The 24,098-nt window shown below is 47.0% G+C and overlaps 2 protein-coding genes across 2 annotated transcripts in view; one reads left to right on the top strand and one right to left on the bottom strand.

The window, feature by feature from the left end:
* PLA2G5 (phospholipase A2 group V) overlaps positions 1-15,717 on the bottom strand; it is a 49,731-nt gene extending 34,014 nt beyond the window's left edge. The window contains exon 1 of the mRNA XM_033113287.1: positions 15,574-15,717. Coding sequence (XP_032969178.1) covers positions 15,574-15,674 — 101 coding nt within the window. The 5' untranslated portion in view covers positions 15,675-15,717. The remainder of the gene's footprint in view (positions 1-15,573) is intronic.
* PLA2G2A (phospholipase A2 group IIA) lies at positions 2,270-6,466 on the top strand. Its single transcript, XM_033113294.1, has 5 exons — positions 2,270-2,362; positions 3,190-3,239; positions 3,431-3,575; positions 3,825-3,931; positions 5,982-6,466. The coding sequence occupies exons 2-5, from the start codon at positions 3,200-3,202 to the stop codon at positions 6,122-6,124; spliced, it is 435 nt and encodes a 144-aa protein (XP_032969185.1). The 5' UTR covers positions 2,270-2,362; positions 3,190-3,199; the 3' UTR covers positions 6,125-6,466.
* Positions 15,718-24,098: the final 8,381 nt, after the last annotated feature.

Raw genomic sequence — 24,098 nt, 5'->3', positions numbered from 1 at the left:
TTTCCTTTATTGTCTGTCTCTCTCCAGTAAAATGAGTAAAGATTTTTGCTTTGTTCACTGATGTAGTCCAAATGCTTAAACTAGTCCTTGGGTGAGGGAGACTGGACAAGAGGTCAGATCTCAAACTTTGAATTCTTGGAAGAAAATCCTGAAAGGATGGGGAAAGGAGAGGCAATGTGTGATGCCACCAGAGTCCTTGAGTGTTGGAGCCTGGATGCAAGAGCAGGGCCACCAGGATACGGTGCGGGGAGGGTGGGACAGTGTGCCGATTGCAGACAGGACGTGTTCCAAAAGATGAGATGCTTAACAAAAGGTGAAGTTCTCACCCATTGGCTCTGAACCTTGATTTAAGCTTAACGCTAATGGCTATGAGAGCGAAAAATCCCAGATTGCAAAGAGTGAAGGAGACTGACAGAGATTCCTGCAGGTTGTATGAGTTTGCTAGAGCTATGTTCCAGGTACAAAGGACCACAAACTAAGGGGCACAATGGATTGTCTCAAAGTTCTGGAGGCCGGAAGTCTGAGAGCAAGGAGAAGGCGGGGTTGATTCTTTCCAAGGCTGTGAAGGGGAATTCTTTTCCCGAAGCTTCTGGTGGCTTCCTGGCAATCTGTAGTATTTCGTGGCTTCTAGAAGCTTTGCCCCAATCTTTGTCCACATCCTCACACAGTGTCCTCCCTGTGTAAATTTCCCCTTTTTATAAGGACACCAGTCATTTTGGATTCAGCCCATGCTAATAACCTCATCTTAACTAATCACATCTGCAAAGGCCCTATTTCCAAATACGGTTACATAGTGAGATACTGGAAGTTAAGATTTCAACATACCGTATTTCCCCGAAAATAACACCGGGTGTTATATTAATTTTTGCTCCAAAAGATGCATTAGGGCTTCTTTCCCAGTTAGGTCTTATTTTCGGGGAAGCAAGGTAAGAATTAGGTGGGGGACACAGTGCAACCTTTTAACACAGGTAAATTCTGTCTTCAAGATGAAAGCTGCCTAGAAGACTGTTCATGTAGATCAGGGTATGCTGTAGTCACCACCGATTTCAATGATTGGCGGCTTAAAATGACAAAATTTCCTTCTCTCAAAGTCCATTGAGGGTCTGGGGCACTCTCCAGGACAGGTTTCCTCCATGCCGTGACTCAAGGATCCAAGCTGCTTCCCTCTTCTGGTTCTACCAGGAGGGGCGGATGGAGAAAGGCCGGCGAGCCGCCCATCATTCTTTCCCTTGTTTCATCCTACAAGTGACTTTTAGCACCAGTGCTCATATTTTCCAGCCACAAGCAGTCTGCTGGGCCTGTAGATCTGGAGGGGGGCCCTGGGGTACACAGAGGACAGACGGAATGCTTATGAGCACCACAGCCTCTGCCACCTGACTTTTTGGGGACTGGTGTCAGGAAGTGCTTACGTAAGACCATGGAAGCTAAATTTCTCGTATGTACTGGAGGGCAAGATAAAAGATATTTGCTTTAGAAATGAAAGATAGAATTACTTTGTTCCTGACGGTTGGAGAACAAAGAACAATAAATCCAGGAAGTGTTAATCAGTTACATCTCCGAACAGGTGAGGATGGGGGGATAAGGTGGAGACAGTATTTAGGGGGAAACTCGAGGGCAGTTTCCGGCTCTTTCCAGAACAGGAGGAGAAGAAGAAAGAGGAGCAAGAAGAGAAGGTAGAGGTTCTGGCCGAAGTCAGGGAGAAGGGACCACCTGCTCATTGTACCCCGTTCCCTGCTGGGGTCCCCGGGGGGTGTGGCGGGGGCAGGACGAATCCTCCTCAGCCTCCCCACCAGAGGCTCACGCAGCACTTTGTAGAGGCTGAGTACGGACTTCCTGTGAATGAATGATTCACTGAATGAACAAATAACAATAAACGCCCCCCTTTGCTATACCCAAATGCCACAGTGAGCCGAAGAAAGGAGCGACCCCACTCAGTCATTGGCCCCGTCGGCAGGGAAAGGCCGAGGAGTCCACAGCCTGTAATAGCAGACGCTCCTGCCCTCCCGTGAACGTGGTTCCAGGGACGTTACTCACACCCAGATCCACTTATGGGAAGTTTCTCAGTCAGGAGCGAGGCCTATGGGAATGATTGGAAAGTCATCTAAAATTCTGGCATCGGCTAGAGGCACATAAAGTCTTTCCATCCTCACCTCTGTCCTGCCAGCTAATAAGGGGAAGGAAAGGGGATTTACCAATGGGTGTGGTCATGCCAAACTTTGAGTTGAACTGGCCAAAGTCCTACCCCATTTGCATATCCCACCAACTCCCAACCTCCCAGAGGGAGCAGCTATTTAAGGGGAGCTGGAATTCAGAATAAACCAGGAAGATACTTGGAGATATCAAGTTCGGGCTCCTGTGAAAGGTACACCCCCAGAAACCCATGCCCTGTCAGGAGGATAAGAGGCCCTGCACATTGGCTGTGTCTGAGAGTGGCTGTGTTGTGCCTATGTGTGTATGTGTGTTTATGTGTGTGCATGTTGGCACACAGGAACATAAACATGCGTGCATGATTTGGTATGGACAAGAGGGTCTGTGTGCACGAGTGTGTTGTGTGGGTATGTGAGTGTATTGCATGAAAGGATGTCGGCCCTTGTGGGGGAGCTCACGAGTGTGTACACACACGCATCTGTACATGTGTGTGCATGCATATATGTGTAAGGAGTTGGAAAATCTTGCAAAGAGATGGTGCTGCTTTAGTTTGGGAGGAAAGTATTGGGGATTGGACTCCATGGGTGGAATTCCCAAACCTTGAATCTGGTTGGGAACAAGTAAGGTATGTCTAATGGGAGACACACCACCTATGACCTTGGGCATCTCCCCGTTGGTTGGGATGACCTGGTTGCATCCTCCAGGAACTTTCAGTCTGACGAGGAGCAAGGAGGTTTCCTTACTATATCGTGTGTGTGTTGGGGGTGGAGGGTGGTCTCAATGGGTATGAAAGGCCTGCATGTGTATGAAAACATTCCACAGAGTTGGGAAGGGGCAGGACGTCCTGCGTGCGACACACTCTGTGTGATCTGTGTGTGGGACCAAGTTCGTCACTTTTGGATGGAGGAGCATGTGGTCGGTCCCTTGAAGACTCCTTTCTCCAGGGTTACTGAGTGCGAGCAGGGGGAAGGGGGCCAGGGCAGAAGCTGGGGCCACCTGAGAGAGGAGTCTGGGCCAATCCATCTGCATGTCTCCCACCAGAACTGTCGACATGAAGACCCTCCTGCTGTTGGCCGTGATCACGTCCTTTGGTAAGAGCAAGCCCTGACCACTGGACACAAGGGGAAGCCCAGGAGGGAAGCACCCTCATTTCTAGTTGCCCTTCCCATTGTGTCAGGCCCTCTCGTGGGGCAGGAGAGAGGTCATGGGGTGATGGGGACTAGCAGAGAGGGCCAGAGAAGGAGGACGTGGCCCCAGGCTCCATCACCAGATTTCCTTCCAGGTCTGCTGGAGACCCATGGGGATCTGGTGGATTTCGCGAAAATGATCTTTAAGAAGACAGGAAAAGAAGCCATGTCTAGTTATGGCTTCTACGGTTGCTACTGTGGCTACGGTGGCAAAGGAACCCCCAAGGATGCGACCGATCGGTGAGGTCACCCTAACCCTCCATTCCCTCTGCCCACTTGTGGCTCGGGCAGGTCTGGGAGCTGTGAGGGCAGTGCTGGTGCCCCATTGGCACAGAACCTGGTCCTAGCTGGAAAAGCGTGTAGGAAACTCCGCTTTAGACTATTCCAAAGTCACTGGGTCTCTGGCCAGGGTCAAGGGGGCGAGACCACGGGCCACCAAGCTCCCTGGAGCCGTGGGGAGGCAGCCGTAATCACAAGTTCTCATCACAGGTGCTGCGTGGCACATGACTGTTGCTACAAACGGTTGGAGAGACGCGGGTGTGGCACCAAGCTTCTGAGCTACAAGTTTGCTTACAACAGGGGCCAAGTCATCTGCGGTAAGACAGAGTCCTACATCTCTACCCAGGCTTCTTTGTTTGTTTTACTGAGTCCCCTGTGCCAAGCCGTATGCTGGGCACCAGAGCTAGAGATACAAAGGGACCGTGTCCCTGCCTCAAGGAGCTCATAGGTGAGTGGGAAGTAAAGAAAATGAAAAGACAGTATGGGAGATTCCAACAGGAAGCAAGCAAATGGGTGGAGCCCTGACCTAGCCTGAGGTTCAGGAAGGCTCCCGAACATGGGACGTCCAAGCTGAAGCCTCAAGGCTGTGCAGGCATCGGGGAGAGGAGGGCTCCAGGCCTTCCGGCAAGAGGCAAAGGGACCCAGGGAACTGTTATTCTGTGGGCCTGAAGAGAAGTGTGAGGAGGAGAAGCAGTGGTGAGAGATGAGGCTGGAGGCGTGGGAAGGCGCGAGGCCAAACTGTATTTAGATGTTGGCCCGAAGGCTCTCACATAAAGGAGTGACCTGATCAGACGCGGATTTCGGAGGACTCACCCTGGCTGCAGGGTGGGTGGAGACAGCTGGAAGGAGGGAGCCACAAGCTTGCCGTCATGCGGACAAGAGGTAGCAAGGACTTGACATCTGATGATGGTGGTCAGGATGGAAGGGGTGGGGAGTGACGTGAAGATGCACTCGAGGTACAATCAGCTGGCTGACGGGTTGGGGCAGAGGGAGCTGTTGAGAGGGGGGACGGCTGTGTGGACGGCACAATGGGAGGAGGTCCTGGTGGGTGTGTGGGGGGGGGGAGTTTTATTTAGAGCATGTGGAGTTTAAAAGGCTTCCAGAATGCCCAAGGAGCTGCGAGCTGGCTGTAGGAACTCACAGCTCCAGGGAGCGGTCTGGGCTGGGAGCCTGGGTTCAGGAGTCGGCAGCAGAGAGCTCCGAGGTGGGTGCGCTCACCCCTTGGATGTTTAAAGTCCCAGAAAGAAGACAAAGGATGACCAGAAAGGGAGGGGTTGAGGTCAGAGAAGGTCAAGGAGTTGTTGGCAAGGAGATGATTAACGGCAGCCAGTTTAACAGCGGAGCCCCCAGGATAAGGGCTGACAAGGCTCCTTGGATTTAGGGCCAGGAAGACCACCGAGGACCTCAGTGGGGGCAGTTTCCATGGAGTGTGAGGGCAAAGCCGGATGAGAGTAGGTTGGGGACAGAGCAAAAGGTAAAGCGGAGACAGTTGAGTGTAGACAACATTCTGGAGAAAGCTTGGCTCTGAAGGGGAGGGGAGAGCTGGGTGGTCACTGAAAGCATTTGTCCCCAGACGGCAGATCCACAAGTGGCATTTTGAGAAAGCATGGGCTCCCGCCCAACAGCCCGAGCCACTGAAGATCAGAGATTACATCTTCCTATCATGACCTCTCCGTCCGTCACGTAGCTTTAGCAGGCTTTGGGTTGTAAGCAACAAATGCCCAACTGAAAGAGGCTTGATAAGGGGGACGTCTGACTCCCACATCACGGAAGTCTGGAAGAGGGCAGTGCAGTGCTGGGACGGAGGCAGCGTCTCAGCGGTGTCATCAAGGACCCAGCCTTTTCGCAATCTGCTCTGCCACGTTGGCAACGTGATGCCAGGACACACACCGCAGTTCCGAGCATCACGGCCTCCCCCTACCAAGGAGGCTTTCCCCATCTACAGCTCTCTTTTTGAAGGTGGAAATTAATTCTTCCCAAAGCCCCCAGGGACTCCCCCTTGTGGCACATTGGCCAGAACAAGGTCACGTGCTACCCAATCATGGCCAAGGTACAAGGGATGACCTTGACAGGCTTGCACCAATCACGACCCATCCCAGGCGCTAGGGGCTGGAGCTTTGCACCTGGACACATCTGTTAGCAAGAAGAAAGGAACAGAGGTGGTCGGGAAGGCATTTAACAGGGTCACCTGGTGCTTGCCTGCTGGTCCCCATCAGACTAGGGCGGGAACTCTGTCTCCCCACAGGTGCTTGTCTCAGACTAGAAGCTTCTAAGGTCAGGGGCTGTGTCTTCTCCCCCAGGGTTCCCACAAGGAGCCATAGAAATTTAACAAACCCCCATTTGGTATTTATTTTCTTGTGATTTCAGAAAGAGGAGACTACTGCAAGACTCAACTGTGCGAATGTGATAAAGCGGCTGTCAACTGTTTTGTGAGAAACAAGAGCACCTATAACAAAAATTACCGATTCTACGACAATAAGCTTTGCTCTGGAAGGACTGTCCAGTGCTGAAAGCCCCCTCACCCTGGACGCCGCACCACCCCGCGCTGTTTCCTTCCCTAGGCGCCCCCTCCGGGCCACCTCCCTACTCTAGCAAGTTCCCTGGCAATGAAGGAAACACCTCTCCCCCCTCCTACAGACAAGCCAGGAGCCCTTGGATCCCGAGGCAGAAGGCTTCTGTCCAGAATGAGAAGCCGTGAGGCATGTATGCCTCGCCCCTTCCCCCCACTCTTCCTTGGGCAGCAGCAGAATTCCCCATTTCCACTGTTCTCCTCCAAGCCCTGCTTCCTGCTTAGCTGTGGCACCTACACTCAGGGATCTCTTCTGAATAAATCAATTCCTTGGCAAACTGTGTGTGAGTGTGTGACAATTAAGTTCGCGAACTCATCCTAGAAAACGCGCTATATACTTCATTGCTGAATATCACTACGGTCACCTTCGAAGTACTCCCCTTGGGAAGCTATGCACTGACGCCAGCACCTAGTCCACCCTTTAAAGTAATTTTGGATTACATTCTTTTTCTGGAATGGCCATCAGAGCTGTCATCGTATTACCCTTGATGTCCTGAATGTCATCAAAATGTCTTCTTTTCAATATTTCCTTTATCTCCAGGTAAAGAAAGAAGTCATTGGGGCCAGGTCAGGTGAGCAGGGAGTGTGTTCCTATACAGTTATTGCTTACTGGCTAAAAACTCCCTCACAGACAGCGCCATGTAAGCTGGTGCTTGTCGTGATGCAAGAGCCATGAATTGTTGGTGAAATGTTCAGGTCGTCTAACTTCTTCATGCAGCCTTCTCAGCACACCGAAATTGATTAACTGTTTGTCCAGTTGGTACAAATTCATAATGAATAATCCCTCTGATATAAAAAAAAGGTTAGCAACATCGTTGCAACAAGTTCACAAACTTAATTGTCGTATGTGTGTGTATAAACTGCCCCAGGCACTTGTAGTGTGAGAATAAACTGGTACAAGGCAGTACCATGTAAGGGGTTAAAAATCCAGGTGCTGGAGTCAGACTGGCTGAGTCAGGACCCCAATACCACCTCCCTAAGCCTTTGCCCCCTCATCTAAATGGACTTAACTTTGGCACCAACTACATGAGCTTGTTGGAGACTTAAAAAGACACACAGAAAGTAAAGCGCTGGGTCTGGCATGTCTGTATGTGTCATTAATATCACAAGTGAAGCCCGGACATCCACCTCTCCTTCCCTGGGTGAGAGCAGCTCCTGCTGGCTTGTTGGGGCAAAATAGGACCATTGGTCTTGAGACGTTGGAGAGCTGTAGCTCACGTCCTCTCTATGGTATGATGCTCTCTGTGTTGCCAGCATGGAGAAGGTGGGTCCATGTAACACTGGCCACCAGCTGGATCCTGGTCATTACTCCCTTTCCCAGGGCCAGCTTCGTAGGCTGTGACCCACGCAGAGTCCCGCAGGGCCCCATGCTCAGAAGAGCCTGAACCTAACTGAATGCTGTGTCCCAGCATCTCGAAATTCTTAATAACATAGAGTCCTGCATTTCCCTTTGCAGTGGGACCCATAAATTATGTACCTGGATGCTACTGCCCCTCCTGTCATCCACGGTTCTGCTGGGCTAGCCCCACCTGGAATGGCTACTGCTCCACCAGGTACTTTGATAATCACCATCAGAGCTGCTGGGTGGGGATCCCTGCACAAAGGTGCCCTGTGCAGGGGGCCCAGGTGCGAGCTGAGCTTCAGCCTGTGCACAGCTCAGCAAGATCTGCACTGACCCAGAGGCAGTACCTCTCTGTAATTCCTTGTCCCGGAACGGGTGCCTTTTTCTAATTCTGCATAAAGATGCTTCATTAGCCCTGATCATGTTCACTGTCACGCATACTAAGAGAAATGCAAGTTAAAATTCCACTGCGATATCATCATATTTATGAGAATGGATAAAAATCCAAAAGTGGGACAACCTGCTGTATCAGCAAGGCTGTGTGGGGGAACCAGCACCCTCGTATGTAGCTGGTGGGAGGGCAAAATGCCCACCGAGGGCCAATCGGAAATAGCTACTAAAATTATAAATGCATTTATCTTGTGGCTCAGCAGCTCCTCTTCTAGAAATTTACTCTATGAAGGTGCACACACACACACACACACGCACAACACATAAGCAGTGATTCATGAGAAATTTCTTTTATTGCCACATTATTCTGAGTTGGGTTGGAAATAACCCAAGAGTCCATGTAGAGAAGATGAGTTAAATAAACAACGATATAACCTCAAAGTGGAATACATCTGTTTACTGAGGGAAGCTCTACTCTGTTGGAGTATGGAAAATCTCCAGGATGGCAGCAAGTGAAAAGAAGATGGTGGAGGGCAGCATAAGCGGCGTGCTACGTTTATGGAGAAAAGTGCGGAAATGTGGATATGCATTTGCTAATTTGCCATAAACCTTAAAGAACACACAAGGCGTTAATGAAAACGGTTACCTAGAGGGAGCAGAGCTGGCAGGGAAATGGGTGCACAGAGAAGGGCTGAGAAGGAGATTTCTCAATATATACTCTTTTTAGCCCTATAAATGTATTTCTTATTCAAAAGAAAATTAGCATCATCAAACACACACACACACAGACTCTTCTCCCTGAGACAGACACTAATTCTCAGAGACAATATAATCTAACCCAGGGATTGACAAACTGGGCCTGTCAGTCAAATCTATCCACTGCCTGGTTTTGTATACCGTACACGGTAAGAATGGTTTTTGCATTTTTTTAATGGTTGAAAACAATCAAAAGAAGAAGAATTTGTGACGCATTAAAATGAAATGAAATTTACATTTTAGTGGCAATAAAGTTTTACTGTAACCCAACCATGATCGTTGGTTTGCATATGGTCTATGACTGCTTCCATGCCAGGATAGCAGAACTGAATAGTTACAACAGGGAATGTACGACCTTTTACAGGAAAAGTTTGCTGATCCCTGGTCTAACCCAGCGCTTCTCAAACGATCCCTGGTGAAAGGACCGGTGCTTTTTGCCTTTGACCTGTCTGAGATCAACACTTTTGCAAAATACAAGACATACAAAATATGAACCCAAATGTTTTATTTGATTCAGTGAAGCTATTATAAAATCACTCCATCAAACGGCTTGGGAATTTCTAAACACTGACTCTCAGTCTCTATATGTAACTCATGTGCAGACCGGAAACACTGCTCTGGCCCATGGACCCCACTTCGGGAAGCCCTGGTTGAACGGGTACTGAGGAAAGACAAATGTCCTTAATGGTTTCACAATTAGCAACATACTTTTGTCCTTTGACTTGGAGTATTTATTATTTTTTTTGTTTATTTATTAGGATGTAGGTAGAGTCTCGTTTCCTTTCCTGCTACCCTCAGGACACGCTGGAGTGAGGATGGGACCACCTTATTTCTCGATGATTGCCCTCAATTTCCAAGCAGAGGCTCTGAGATGTCCTTTGAAAAAAGCCATAATTAAACGCTTGCCAAGAGGGTTCTTTCCTCTGCCTCAACTGAGTGGGTAGGAAAGATAATGGCTTATTTGCTCTGTTGCCTCTCTTCCTTCATACAGTCTTTGCACTTCCTAACTAAGGATGCTTCCAAGAATTTTTTCAGAGTAAGTCTTTGTGTGCAAAATTTTGGAGGCCTCCTATTGCTGAGCACATTTCTTTTACAGCCTCATATTGAACAACAATTTGAAAGGATACAATATTCCAGGTTCCATTTTTTTTTCTTCTATACCTTTTTCTTCTCAATACTCATCCGGTATTGCTGATGAGAAGTCTGATATTAACCTGACTCCAAATCTGTGGTTGGTCTTCTGCTTTAACCTTGGAAGCCTGTAGAATTTCCCTCTTTGTCCTTGAGGTCCTTAACTTTTACTACAAAGTGTCCAGGTTGCCAGTTTTTCTTTATCCGTCCTGTGTGCATTCTAGGTCCCTTTACCTTTCTATAAATGTAGGAATTTTATATTCATTATTTCTTTGACTACTTCCCTCCGTTTTTCCTCCCTCCTCCTGGGACTTATACTATCTGAATGTTGGTACATTTATGCTCCACAACTCTTAGGTTTTTTTTTCTATTTTCTATTTCTATTTCTCAATCGAAGCCTCTAAGTCCCTGTATCACTCTTCAGCTGGCGATCCCATTTCAATGGTTATATTCTTCATCCCCAACATTTACATGTAGGGTGTTTTTTTTCATCTTTTCTTTTTCTTGGCTTGTATTTATAATATCTTTTCTTATCTACATACATATGTTTAATGTGCTTATTTAAATGTCTTGTTCACCCATTCTGACAGTTTTGTGTTAGATGGTATATGTTGTCACATATATTTCCTTTTCTTTGGTACGTGTAGTTGTTTGCCTCAAGGTGAATTTAGAGAGAAGGAAAGGAATGAGTCCTAGATTTGATGATTGCCATTTGACTATTGCTTTGGTCAGGATTTCGTCATGAAACACCTGGGAAGTAGAAGCACTTGCAGGAAGCTGCAACCTTTATTACATATTGAAACCAACCACCCCTGGGATTTTTGGGGGTGCAGTGGAGGAGGAAGTAGTGAAGGATGAAAGAATGAAAGGGGAGCTGAACAGCCTGTGTTGTCTTTAACAATTCCTCACCCCCACAGGGCTGTTGGGCAGCCCTAACATGACCTCCAAAACTTGAGTGCCTCCACTCTGGCTTCTGGGGTGAAGAGGCAAAGGGAGAGGAAGAAGAGAACGTAAGACGCTTCCTCCCAACCTATCCAGAACAACCTATCCGGTTGTTCTGTCCGACAACCACGCACAGCAACCGAGATCAGCTTCATATGTCATTGCAGGACCCTGCATGAGTTCTTTTGTTAGTTCTTCAAACCCAAGATTCTCTCTCAGATCCGCAGTTTTGCCAGATTGGTCTTAGCAAAGGGAGCCAGCAGCCTATGCCAGCTTGCAATCTTGGCAGAAGAAAAACGGAAATTATATAGTGCCATGTCTTGTGCATAATTTAAAAGCACACACGCAGAGACACTAAATATTTTTCAATGAGCCATATATCTAAATAAACAGATGAAGGATAAATCAATAATGGAGATGGAGGGTAAAAGGAAGAAAATGAATAAAATAAAACAAAACCAATGAGTGTCTTGCACAAACTAATGATAGGAGGAGAAACTGTTAGGAGGAGAAACTGTGGTACAATCAGTTAAGCAATTGGGTCAATTATAAAGAAATGCATTCATCCTTCGACTCAGCAACCCCACTTCTGGAAATTTACCTTATAAATGCATGCGCGTGCGCACACACACACACACACACACACACACAGAGTGATGCATTACCACTATGTAATTGACAGCGTGAGAAGTCAAACCCAGAGCTGTCTTGATCCAAAGTGTGTTCTTTCTGTCTCTCATCATGTTAGACTGACGAGGCGTCTAACAGCTGAGCCTCTGGGTCCTCGTTTACACCATCTGGCCTGAAATACCCATCTCTCAGGGATTGCTAGCTCTGGGCTATATTCACGGAGATTGCACACAATCCAAACAACATTTTTATTTTGCTCTCGTCCTCAGTTTTAGGGTGGAGCTAAACTGGTGCATCCGGCCTGATAGCAAGTAAAATAAGATCAGGTTCATGCCGAGTGGCAGAAAGGTGGCTCTCTGAGATGGAAAATCTTTTCTACGTAATATAACAGGATATTAATTAAGTAGCAAAACGAGGGAATGGTAAACTGGGAGCAACTCAAGGCTAGAAACCACACCCAGTTCACCATGAGCTGAGGGGCCTGGCTGGGATGCAGCACATGTTGAGGGTCCAGGATACAGAGAAGGCTGCAAAAATCTGGGGAGACCCCTACATGGTGCCTAACACAACCCACCCCCTGAGCCACGCAGATCCCCCCGCGCCGTCCTGTTACGCCCAGTTTCCACACTACAACATGGGGTCTCCATCATCTTGTGATAATAAGATGCCCGCCCTTCTGTGCTGAGAGAAAGGTACAAGGCCAGTGGGTCACAGAGTCCTGTTCATGATCCAGTCCAGACCTCCTACAAGACTTTGATCAAGATGATGAATGAAAGAGCCAGAGTTCCTGCTACCAAGTTCTTAACTGATATACATCGTCTCCCTCCTCTCACCCCCATGTCAGATTTCCTTCACTCCCAGCCAGCACTTGGGCTGATTTCTCGTTCACGTGGTATATGTCACTTTCACTCAAGGGGATGAACCTGGGCAAGCGACCGACACAGCCTGCAGGTGACTCAGAGCCGTGTGGGCAAGGAAACTGCAGAGTCGCAGGCACCGCATAACGCTGAGAAGGGCACCATGGGCTCCCAGCAGGCACATCGCGTGGCCTGCACGGTCCTCAGCCCAGGGCAGGGCCCTGGAGCCCCAGTTTTGAGGATGGCACTGCTGCTCGCCTTGGTTCAAGACCCTCTGGCAATAGACTCTCAGAGAAAAGGATTTCTCCCGAGGAAAAGGCTTTTGCAGGGAAGGCTAACTTTTTAGAACAAAACAGCCTTTTTGCTGGTCCCCTTCCCAAAAGCACATCTTTGTTTTGAATCCCAGGGCTTTTATTTGGCCAGGGAAGTGACGAGGCTTCTGCTGGTCTCTGAAGACCTTGAATGTCAAATCCAGACCATCTGAGCTTCTCACATTTAGTTCAAACCCCACCCAGGAGGTTTTTCAAGGGCAAAGCTACTCATGAATTTCATTCCCTAAGGGAAGTAAATCACATCAGCCACTTTCTGCAGCACGAAGCTGGAGAAAGAGCTGGCTGACTGACCTAGGGGTTTTTCCACCTTGCAACTGGGGCATGGCCTGGGACTCCACTGCCACCCAAATGACAGCAGATGGAGAAAGGTGCTCAGAAGCCATGATAGTGGCAAGAGCAAATACAGAGCATCTCAACCACTCCCACGTCCCGGCACTTACTTTGTGGCAGGTCCCAGACCAAGCATTTCACATGCATTTTCTCATTCAATTATCTTAGCAATCCCATGAGGTAGACAATACTGCTTTTCCCACTTTCCATTCATTCACTCAACAGGACATTTATTGAGCACTTTTATTATTCCAGGCACAGAACCAGGCAGTAAGTATCCAGCAAACGCCAGACAGGCTAGTTCCCTGCATCTTGGCACTTATAAGCCACTAGTAGTAGACAGATGCAGCCAATAAACAAATTACAAGGGGAAAAAAAATAGTATTCAGTATATCAAGAAAACAAACCAGGAGACTAGGAGAGGGTGGGGGCAAGGCAGGGTATGTATTTGAGATGGAGAGGCCAGGAAAGCTGTTGCACAGAAGAACGCATTGGACATGATATGAAGGAGTCAGCCCATAGATGATCAAGGGAAAATCAATTCAGGCGGAGGGAACAGCTAAGGCAAGGGCACAGAGGCAGGGCCAAGCCTGACATAGCTGAGGACAGAAAGAAGGAATTTGTGGTGCACAACAGAAACAGAATGAACCGAAAGACCGTGCATTTAGCAAGCAGGAGAGTAGAGGATATGAAATCTGCCTAATTTTATCTATGTGTGAAATCTCTTCTCTGGCAGAAAAACAAGGAAATAAAAAAGAAAGAAGAAGAAGAAGAAGAAAAGTCCTAGGTATCTGGAATAAAATATGGAAAGAGATGCACAGCTTCTCTGGAGGCTTTGGGAAATAATAATAATAATAATAATAATAATAATAATAATAAGCTTGTGCCCCTGGATCAAACCATACCTGAAAGCCCCTAGCCTTTTCCTTATACAAGTCAACAGATTTCTTTTATTGTTTAAACTAGTTTGAGTTGGGTTTTCTGCTACTTGTATTAAAAGCATCCTAATGATTTGCATACATTCTTATGTTTAATATTTTTCAAGTCCCCTAATGAAGTAGCTATATTAATTCCACTGTCTACATGAGAAACAGAGAATGAAAAGTGTCAAATGATTAACACAAGTTTTTACTTAGTTAATAGCAGTTGGGCTTCCAACTCAGAGCTCCAAAGACTGAGCGCCTAATTCCTGTGCTACATCAGCTCTGGGAAACCACAGAGACAGAGCTTCCACTGAGTCTGAATCTCAGAATCTTTCCACACACCCCAACCAGTCAGGCGGAAGGACAGAAAAGAGAGCATCAGCCAGGAAGAGAGAGAAGACAGCATCACTCATAACTGCTCAAACTTTTTAGTTTAATTAAACTCTTGGTTTTTGATAATTTCTAACACATACCAAGTTAACAAAATCACATAAGGAACTCCTCCTCTGTAGTCACCACTCAGTTTTAACATTTACCAACATTCTGCCTTCTTTTATCACCTGTATCTCCACCCACTCTGCACCTGCACTCACCTGTCATCATCATAACTGTTTACAGTTCTTTCTTAGAGGTAAAATACACCTATGTTGAAATGCACTGATCTCAGCTGGACAACCTTGATGAATGGATACACCCACGTAACCCACATTCCATCACAGTCGAGAACAGCTCCATCTCCTAGAACATTTCATCACCATTCCATGGAAACTGCGCCCACCAAGGTCCCCACTGGCCTCCAGGTCTCCAACTTTGGTAGACCCTTTTCATCATCATTTTACTGGATCTCTCTGCTAACATCACTCTTCGAATAGCATTCATTATCTCCTGCTTCTTAACACCTTCTACCTGTTGATTTCCACAACACAGCTCTCTCTTGTTTTACTCCCACTTTCTGAATTGTCTTTTTTCTCTCTCTCTGCTCTTATACATCAAATGAACAAATTCTCGCAACTCTCAGTGGATGACTCTCCAATGTGGGTCCCCAGCTCAGACCCTCCCCTGAGCTGCAGGTGCACACCTCCAGGTGTCACTGGACATCTCCCCCTTGGTGTCCCACGGCCCCTTACATTCAACATGTTCCAACCTGAACTCCTCTGCTTCCCGCAGCTCCATCTAAGACCCCCTCCTGTGGTCCCTGTCTCAACCAGCGGCACCACCATCTACCCCGTCTCCACCTAACCACCCAAACTGAAATGGTCTTATCACCTTTGCAAGCCCTCTCACTCTCCTCCACATCCAGGCAGCGCCACGTGCTGCTAGTTCCACCTGTGAAGTCTCTGCTGGGCCCACCCCCTTCCCTTCCCATCAGCATTGCCCTTTCTCTGCTCACCTTTATCTCTCCCCTAGATTTTTACACCAGCTTCTTCATCACTTGTCCTCTTCCAAGCATCCTCTTACTTCCAAACCTACTTCCAGGTCACCCCTTGCTTAAACATCTTTAGAGACACCTCGGTACCCCAAGGATGAAAGCCAAAACTCTTCCTGGGACGTCCAGGGTCTATGACGTGGCCTCCTCTTCAGCCTCAAGTCTGTCCATGCGCCTTCTGCCTTATACTCGTCACTCCAGACAAAAGAATTATTTTTTCCAAACTTCTTGTCTTTGCTCATGCTGTCACCCCTACCTGGAAACCTCCACGTCCCTCCTCCTTCCCTAGGCTGCTACTATCCATCCTGTAGACTCCATTTTCAGAACCTACCTCCTCCTCCTGGAAGCCTTCCTGGATGCCCCCAAACAGGGTTTGAAGGTTCTTCTCTCTTCTCTTACAGCATCATGCTCTTTCCCATGTGCACTCAGCATGTTTTAATTGACCTCTGGGTGAGTCCAGAAACCAACACAAGATGGAGCTCCCTGAGGACACAGACTGAGTCTAACGTACCTCTCCCCGCCCAGTAATCCACAAAGGAGCAAGCACACTGGCAAGCAGGGGCTTGGCCAGTGTGCATCAAATAAATGAAGGGGTTGAGTGGACTCTCTTACCACATATGACAGAGCTTGAATTGTATTTCAGGACTTGGGGCTGGCACCCACTTGCTTCCAGATGGCCAGAGCAACAGTCATGCTTGAAACAGCATATGTGAAGAGCTCTGGTTCTCCCAGGGCCAACCCTGGCTCCCCCTGGCTCTCCCCACTTCCTCTCCCCACCCATCCAATGTCTGCCGTCGAGTTCGTCCGTTTGGAACGGTACAGACCAGCACAGCCCAACAGCACTTTCTGCAATAGTGTCCACATTCTGTATCTGTGCCATCCCGTATGGTAGCCGCCAGCCTCACGTGGCTGCTGAGGTCATGAGAAAGGCTGTATGTATCGCTTCTCGGCCTTTTGGCTAAGATCAAGTGGAGAAAGGCTATATGTTCCGGTGGGATGAATCTTTCAACAGAATGTTTGTAAAGAACAAACTGCAAATCACGTGACAATAGAAGAGCACAGCGGCCCTCACCAGAAAAAGAGGCTCTCATCCTCCTTCCTCAAACTCTCTCCTCCCTTTGGGTCCACTCTCTCCCGGTTGTTCCCGTGCCTCACTGGGCCCCTTCTTCTCCATCTCCATCACAGGCCACCTCCTTCACTGCACAGCGCTCTCCCTGGGATTGGCCTTGCGTCTTCCTCCTAAGAGGAATGTGGGCACAAGGGCTGGCACCCAAGAAATCATCATGATCCATGATCCGTACCCTTAGACTATCACAGCAGCCAGGTGGAGGACACTCCGTCGTTGATAATTGTGGACTCACTTTTACACTCACACTGCCCCCTTCCTCTTTTCTATGACAGAGAAACAAATGTCCAACTTGGGTAAGCCACCGTCATTTGGGGTTTCTATCATGCCCAGCTGACCCTAATCCCAACACACCGCCCCAAACCCAAAGCTGAAAATCCATTCCACATGGTTTCCCATTCCGTGTTCAGCCTCATTGCCCAGGCTGTTAGCGATTCGGCAATGAGTTCTAACGACATCAGAAAGATCCTCCAGGAACAAATTCCAACAATCAAGTATCCTTCATTTGAACATGAACCCTCTCTCATTCAAATTCCCAGGAAAAAAGTATTGCTGTCCCCACGTATCTGTGGGGCATTGGTTCCAGGACCCCTGAGGATGGGATGACAAAATCCATGAAGCTCAAGTCCCTTACAGAAAATGGCATCGTCTTTGCATATAACGTAGTACACACACCCTCCCGTATAATTTAAATCATCTCTAGATTACTCAGAATATCTAATACAATGTAAATGCAATGTCAATAGTTGTTATACTGTATTGTTTAGGGAACAATGACAAGAAAAAGTCTGTACATATTCAGCAAAGAGCTAACCGGTAGGCCTAATCACGTAGGACACCTCAGAAACAATGTAACATTTTTTGAACTGTTTTGGATCGTGGTTGGTCGGTTGGATAACCAGGGCTAACTGTAAAGTCTGAAAATTACCCTAATTCACTTGTTCTAAAATGCACCATTTCCCCCACCCTCATTTTCATGCATCCAGCTTTGACAGAATCCAGACGTATCTTAAAATCAGTGTCATTTTACAGTTGTGTGACAGGAGGCATTCTTGGCCTCGCTGGATAAAACACCCTCCACTGACCACTTCAGATAAGATCACAGAAAAACCATCATTAAAGCATATTAGATGAAAGAGAAAATGATTTTACCGTGCAAGCTACAATCCAAGGGAATTATAGTTCAAACTTTGTCCTGCCCAGTCCTCATTGGCCCAGTCTTAGCTACAGGATTCGAGATCTCATTTTTTTTTTTTTCTAAGCAATGCCCTACTGTCTGGGCTTTTCTCCTAAGTCAGTGATTCTCCAACCAGAGTGAGTATCAGAATGACCTGGAAGCCTTGTAAAAACGAAATCCAGGGACCCACCCCTAGTTCAGACAGTCTGGGGTGGGGGCCTGAAAATTTGCCCCTTTTCTAAGGAAATCTCTCCCCTAAGGTAACCTGCCTGTCTACCTTTATTTTGTTTTCCTTCTTCTATTGCTCCTGTTCAGATGAAAAACAAAACACCGGAGGCATACTGCTCAAATAATTCTGGCTCCTTTTCTGATTTCCTAAGCAATCTTGATCCCTAGAGACAGAGTACTTATTATTTAAAAAAAGCCACTTTAACTGCTTTCTTCGCCCTCAAGTTGACAACAATTTTATTGCCTCATTTCTACACTTCGCTATAGGTAGACGCAGCTTGTTACGATTATATTAAAAGTGCCCATTCCTTTTCTGTTTTGTTTTTCTCTGTTATAAAATCTACCATCTTTCCATGGGTAAATCCATCTTTAGCCATGGTGTGACCTCTGTAGTTAATTAATTATAAATATAAAAGCTAACTTGAGACTTCAAGTGCGATTGACCACATTGTCTAGGCCGTCTAAATTCAAGGCTGATCCTTGAAATTGAGGGTTTTCCAACCTCAGCACTCTAGACATTTTGGGGCCAAATCATTCTGTGTCGTGGGGGCTGTCCTGGGCACGGTAGGATGTTTGGCAGCATCCCTGGCTCACACTCACTGGATCCTAGTAGCTTCCTCCCAAGTATGACAACCAAACGCACCTCCAGACATTGCCCGTGGCTCTGAGGCCATGTAAATGCACAGTCCCTGGACGTGGACCACACAGGCCTATGACACTAACGGCTAAAACCCCATGTTCTAGAGCAGCCCTTCTCAGAAGGTAACATGCTGGAAAACCACCCAGAAAAATCTGGTTAAAATGCAGATCCTGATTCAGGAAGTCTGTGGTGGGACCTACCTGGGTACTCAGAGTATGGTCCAACCCAGACTGAGAGAGTCAACATCTGCATTTTAGCAAAATCTCCAGGTGATACGTCTGCACATTAAAGTTTGAGAAGCAATGCCCTATAAAAACACACTCGAATTTAGCTGAAGCTAAAGCCCTGGCTTGCAGACCTGGCTGAAGAAACACACAGGAAATGCATCCATAGTTTTGCCCCCAGGGACTCACTTAGGGAAGCCTCTCCAGGCCCCCTCGCCCTCCCCATAACGGAACGTGGCCTCAGCTGTGCAGGCTGCCTGACACTTCCACAGCCCCCGGGGCATGTGTTAAGGAACCCTGTTATCCCCTGCACTGTGGTAGGGTCAGGCCCTTCTGGGTAGTTCAAGGTCAAGCTTAAACTAGCCTAGACCAAGGCCTGCATGGCCCATGCTTATGCCAAGTCCCTCTCCGTGAACCTGCCCGTGTTGGCTAATTGTCACCTGAAGCTCCACCTATATGCAAACAGCGGCTTGCTTCAAATGCCACTTGTATTTTGTTTCCCTGGTTCGACTCCTTATCTATTTCTTAAGTTCCTAGCTGACATCAGATTTGGGTTTTGGAGGCAGGGTCATTAAACAATACGTGTTCCCTTCCGGTATAAGTAGCTTTTGTGGTGAATTTAATCTCCGTCTCTTATTAACCCAGGCCCAGAAGAACTCCTTATCTCACCTGACTAATTTTACTTCAATGTTTTGAAACATTCGAAAACAAATACTATAGAATTTTATCTCTACCTCTCCTATGCCGCTTATCACTTTCTACTGAGAGCTAAAGTTATTTCTGCATCTGCTTATCTCCTCTCTTTGGGACCACAAACTTGGAGGAGAGGTTACATATCTGATTTGGTTTTGCACCAGGACTAAACCCTGCACATAAGAGATGCTCGATAAACATTCATTAATGAATGCTAACAACTGTTTATACTGTGCCCGTTGGTCCGTTCTATTATGAATTGAGTAATCCTTCCACTTCTGGGTGGGCCATGGAGCCTAGTTCTGTAGGTTAGCCCACCCTGGTCAGACCCCTCCCCTATACCGGAACTCTGAAACTGAATCTTGTAGATCTTATGTTTTGTTGTCTAATTTACTGGTTGATTTTTCCTTGCGTAGTTCACCGCTAGCCTTTGGTTAATATTTGAAGTCACTTATCTTATTTGCTTTCATCTGTTTTTGGATCACCTCTGTTCCATTATCTCAGCAGCTAAGGACTTGATTGACAAATTAATTCAGATCTTGATCTGGAAGTGTTCTCTGTCTAACATCAAAGTATAACAAGGTGACCCTCCCTGAGTAGGAAAAGACTCAAAGCTGTGTTAACCCTTGCCTGCTTAGAGAAGGGAGCTGGTGCCTTCTCATGGAATTCGTCTATCAGATCTGCTCCGTTTGTCCGGCCAAAAGGGACTTATGAGATAATTAACTAACCTCAAGGAGCCGTTACATTCTTGTCCTGGAGTTGAAGGAGTTATTCCAGAACCTGGAGGTTCAGGATATGGCTGCCTTTGTTTACTTTACCAGGGACCTTCCCGTCAACCTAACAACATGCTAACTAACCTGTCTCAATAGCACCTGGTGTTCAGCTTCACCTCCATATTCCACCTAAACAACCCCATCCAGGGGTCTCCTGAGTACAATTAGGACCAGATTTCTGCCGCCCATTGAAACCTCCTGGATCAGTCTAGATCCTTCTCAGTTTCTAATGACAGAACCCAAGTCAAATTAGTGTAAGTCACAAAGAGAGTTTTTTGGCTGACAAAATTTGAAGGTTCAGAGTAGAAGTCAAACAATGTTGAAGCCAAGACTCTATCATCCATCCATCTCTCTGTCTGTCTGTCTTTCTCTGCCTCCCTCAACACATTGGCTGCATTCTATAAGCAGCTTCTTCCATGTAATCAAGATAGATGGTCAATAACCGTAGCTTGCATGGTCATTACAGCTCAAGACCCCAGGGAAAGGGGAGACCCATAAATCAAATCTAATTGAAAGATTCTGATTGGTCCAATTTAGGTGCCTATTCCTGAAAATAGCCCTGTGACCAGGAGAAATGGAGGACTGTGTGTGGACATCTTGGGCCACGCGTCCACACTTGTGGTGGAAAGTGCAGGGAACCATGACAGATGGATTACATGGAATAGGGGGAGAGATGGTTTTTCAAAGTGAAAATTGGCTATTACCAACCAAATGGAGAGGGAGTGTTGATAAAACCCTTCCCACCGTGCCACGCACACACACGCATATTCACACTCCCATAAACATACATAGACACATAGAATGCCGAGTGCCTGGGCTTTCCCTCTCCCCACCCCCTGCCATACCACCACCACTGCATTCCTAGTAACAAATCGGAGGACTTTTTCCTATTTCAGCAAGATGTCTGGGAATAATTCGGGAAATTAGCATGGACTTTAATACCCGAGATAGAAGAGCTCTCCATGCTGGCTCTTTAACGGCTGGCTCCCTGCCCATTCCTCTGAAAACAGAACCCAAGCCCCACGCACATATATGGAGATGTTTATTGTCTTGTTTGGAAATATGAGCAAACAATCAAGGATCACCAAAAAGGTGAAGAAACATTGCAAAATAAAGGTGTGGGGACAGAGCCCCAAAAAGCAGTTTCCAGGCTCTCGGCCTCACATAGAAAGGTGCTGGCTCAGGTAGTAAATGGCCATCGACTGTGATCAAATGGCCATCAGCTGTGGCTAGTTGGCCGTTAGCTGTAACCAGTGAGCCATTGGCCACTAATATAACTGCTGTGGCTAGGCTAGCAGAAAAAAGGGGGAGCTAGCAAGAAGATGGTGGCTGAGCCTGCAAGCGGCACAGTGAGGGTTGAGAATTGTGTGGCTCCTGTTTCCTGTGTCTCCAACCCAGCCACCAGCGAGAGTATAGTGGTGTGACGCCCCTACCTATGGCTCCGTGGGTGTTCCTTTTTGGCCTCACCATGTCCTGTGCTCTTATGTGGGGAGCGGGACCAGAGACCCTGCAGGCCATCCCACATGACACATGGAGAAGTCGGCAGGATCCTCTGCACTACAAAAGGAGATCACTATAATCAAATAAGAGGGGTGAGGGTGGAGAGATGACCCAGATGGCATAGAGATAGTTCAGGAAACAGAAGATAATTTTTAAAATCTCTAATGGTTACCCTCAGAAAGAGTCAAGAAAATAATGCATTCATCAAGCAGAGGGATATGATGTTAAAAGAGTAACTGAATAACGAGAAGGAGCCCATAGAAATTTTAAAAAAAAGATATGATTGCTGGAATTTTTTAAATCAAGGAAGGACTGGATGATAAAGTGAAGGTAATTCTCAGAAAGTAGAACAAAAAGACTATAAGAGATATATAACAGAAATGTAACAGAAAAGATAAGGGACTCAGAGAATCAGTCCAGAAGTCCAACAGTCAACTTATAGGACATTGAAAACGAGAAAATAGAACAAGAGACTCTCAAAGATACATGAGAATTCCCCAGAGTTGAAGAATAACAGTCCACAGACTGAACGACCCCACTGAGTGCTTAGAATGTCAGATGGAGAAAAGACTCCTGCCTAGCTCCATCACTGTAAAATTTTAGAACCTTAAAGATGAAGAAGGGATCCTGAAAGCTTCTGAGGAAGAGGAGGAAATAAACAGTTATCCACAAAGGAACAAGAATCAGGCTAAAGTTGGTCCACGGGCCACACTTTGCCAATCCCTGGGCCAGAGTTCTACACCCAGAGAAAGTATGAGGCAACCAAGATATTTTGGGACATGGAAGGATTTAGAAGTTTGTTTCTTTTTTTTCTAGAAAATTTGCTGAGGATGCATTTCAACAAAATGAGAAGGTCAGCTAAGCTAAAAACATTAAGTCCAAAACACAGTCACAAAAATGAGAAAGGAAATCCCAGAATGAACGACAATTGTGCCTGGTGGAAATCTAATGCCAGTCTGAGTCTCCTTCTGATTTACACAGGACATCCTGATACACTTCTGGATCCCAAGGAACTTCGTTGAAATTGAAGCACTGTATATGCACCACCCTGTAGTTCAGATGTACCGATTACACAAATCAGACTAGACCTCTGTGGGTGACGGGCCCATTTTATTTCTGGTGCTCTGAGATCTCATCACCTCACCCACTGTCCTGATGACCCCACTTATTTTGTCTCTGGTGATGTCTGCTGCCTCCTGGCATGCTACCCTGGGTATCCCTCAATCCCACTGAAATAATGTCAGCCGTAGCTTCTTCAGCATTGGGGGACAACCAGCATTGCTGGCCAAGAAAGAAACACCCAAAACAAGCTTTTAAAAAATTATGATGCTCCCATCACCAGTTGGGTTCTCTGAGCGAGAGTGATGGAAGAGGAATCTGGACCCTCTCAGGGGATACTGAGAGGGCGGGCGGGAGGCAGGGTGCACGGGATAGAGACAATCAGGAATTCATGTCTCCTCAACGTGTTTCATTCCTATCCCCATGTTAAGACAGTGAGTCTGGCTTTAATTAGTACGCTGAACTGCAGAACCTTGGGCCAGGGCCCCAGGGCAGTATGGGGCCTCATATGATAATATGAATTAGCAAATTCCTTCGATACTTTCTAGGCTAACTCTTCTGTTTCTTACTCTAGAAATCCTAAGCTTGAGCTTGCTGTTTATTCATATTTGTTCATCAAATTATTAAGAGCCTACTCTGTGCCAGGTGTTGCTCTAGGCACTGGGGCTAGAGCGGTGTGCAAGGCAGTGCCCGCCCTCAAGGAATGCACATCCTATTAGAGGAAAACAGAAGTAATAAACAAGAAACATTTAATACATTGGGTGGTGCTGGATATGATAAATACCTCCCTCTTTAATTAACCTGATTCTGTCAAAGCAACCATCCTATTCCTCATTCCCTTTAAATTATTGCTATCAGCAACCAGCAAGTCTCCCAAGCTTTGCCCTCGGTGAGCAGGTGACAGTTTAGCAACTGTGGGTACCACGGGAAGCTAGTGTGCCGAATGACGGTCCCATCTCTGCCCAGTGACCTATCCCAGATTCCCTATTTCCCTCAGGGCCTGTTGCCTACAACCTTCTTCCTGGTATAATTTCCATATCAGTTAAAAATCTTTGTTCACAAGCTACAGAAATGCATTCTGGCTAACCAAAGACAAGAAGCAACTTCGTGAAAGGAAGCTGGTGACTCATGAAATAGAAAGAAGAGCTCATCCGGCCGGCTTTGGGAGGGACAGGATGCAAGGAGTCTCAGTAGCATGACCTTATGAATAGTCTCTTCAGGACACTCAGGACAGAATGTTCTGCTCCATCTGCCTTAAACTAGAGTATCCTTCTGCTGAAGACGCTGAGTCCCAGGAGAGAGTCTGATTGGCCAGTTTGGGTCAGGTGTCTGCCTTTGGGGTGGGGCCTCATTTTGATTGTCAGTTCCACCGGGACCATATAGAATGAGAGAAGGAAAAATGGGGTATCAAAGGAAGGGAGAAGGGATTCTGAGCA

The sequence above is a fragment of the Rhinolophus ferrumequinum genome, chromosome 9, assembly GCF_004115265.2.
Source record: "Rhinolophus ferrumequinum isolate MPI-CBG mRhiFer1 chromosome 9, mRhiFer1_v1.p, whole genome shotgun sequence".
In the NCBI taxonomy this organism is placed as follows: domain Eukaryota; kingdom Metazoa; phylum Chordata; class Mammalia; order Chiroptera; family Rhinolophidae; genus Rhinolophus; species Rhinolophus ferrumequinum.
This window is presented reverse-complemented; position numbering and strand designations above follow the sequence as displayed.

What these genes read in the sequence shown, in the direction of transcription:
- PLA2G2A (XM_033113294.1), top strand. Translation starts at nt 3,200, where the DNA reads ATGAAGACCCTCCTGCTGTTGGCCGTGATCACGTCCTTTG. An exon ending in GGCCGTGATCACGTCCTTTG is followed by an intron (nt 3,240 to 3,430) that starts GTAAGAGCAAGC and finishes ATTTCCTTCCAG; the next exon opens with GTCTGCTGGAGACCCATGGG. An exon ending in CAGGGGCCAAGTCATCTGCG is followed by an intron (nt 3,932 to 5,981) that starts GTAAGACAGAGT and finishes TTGTGATTTCAG; the next exon opens with AAAGAGGAGACTACTGCAAG.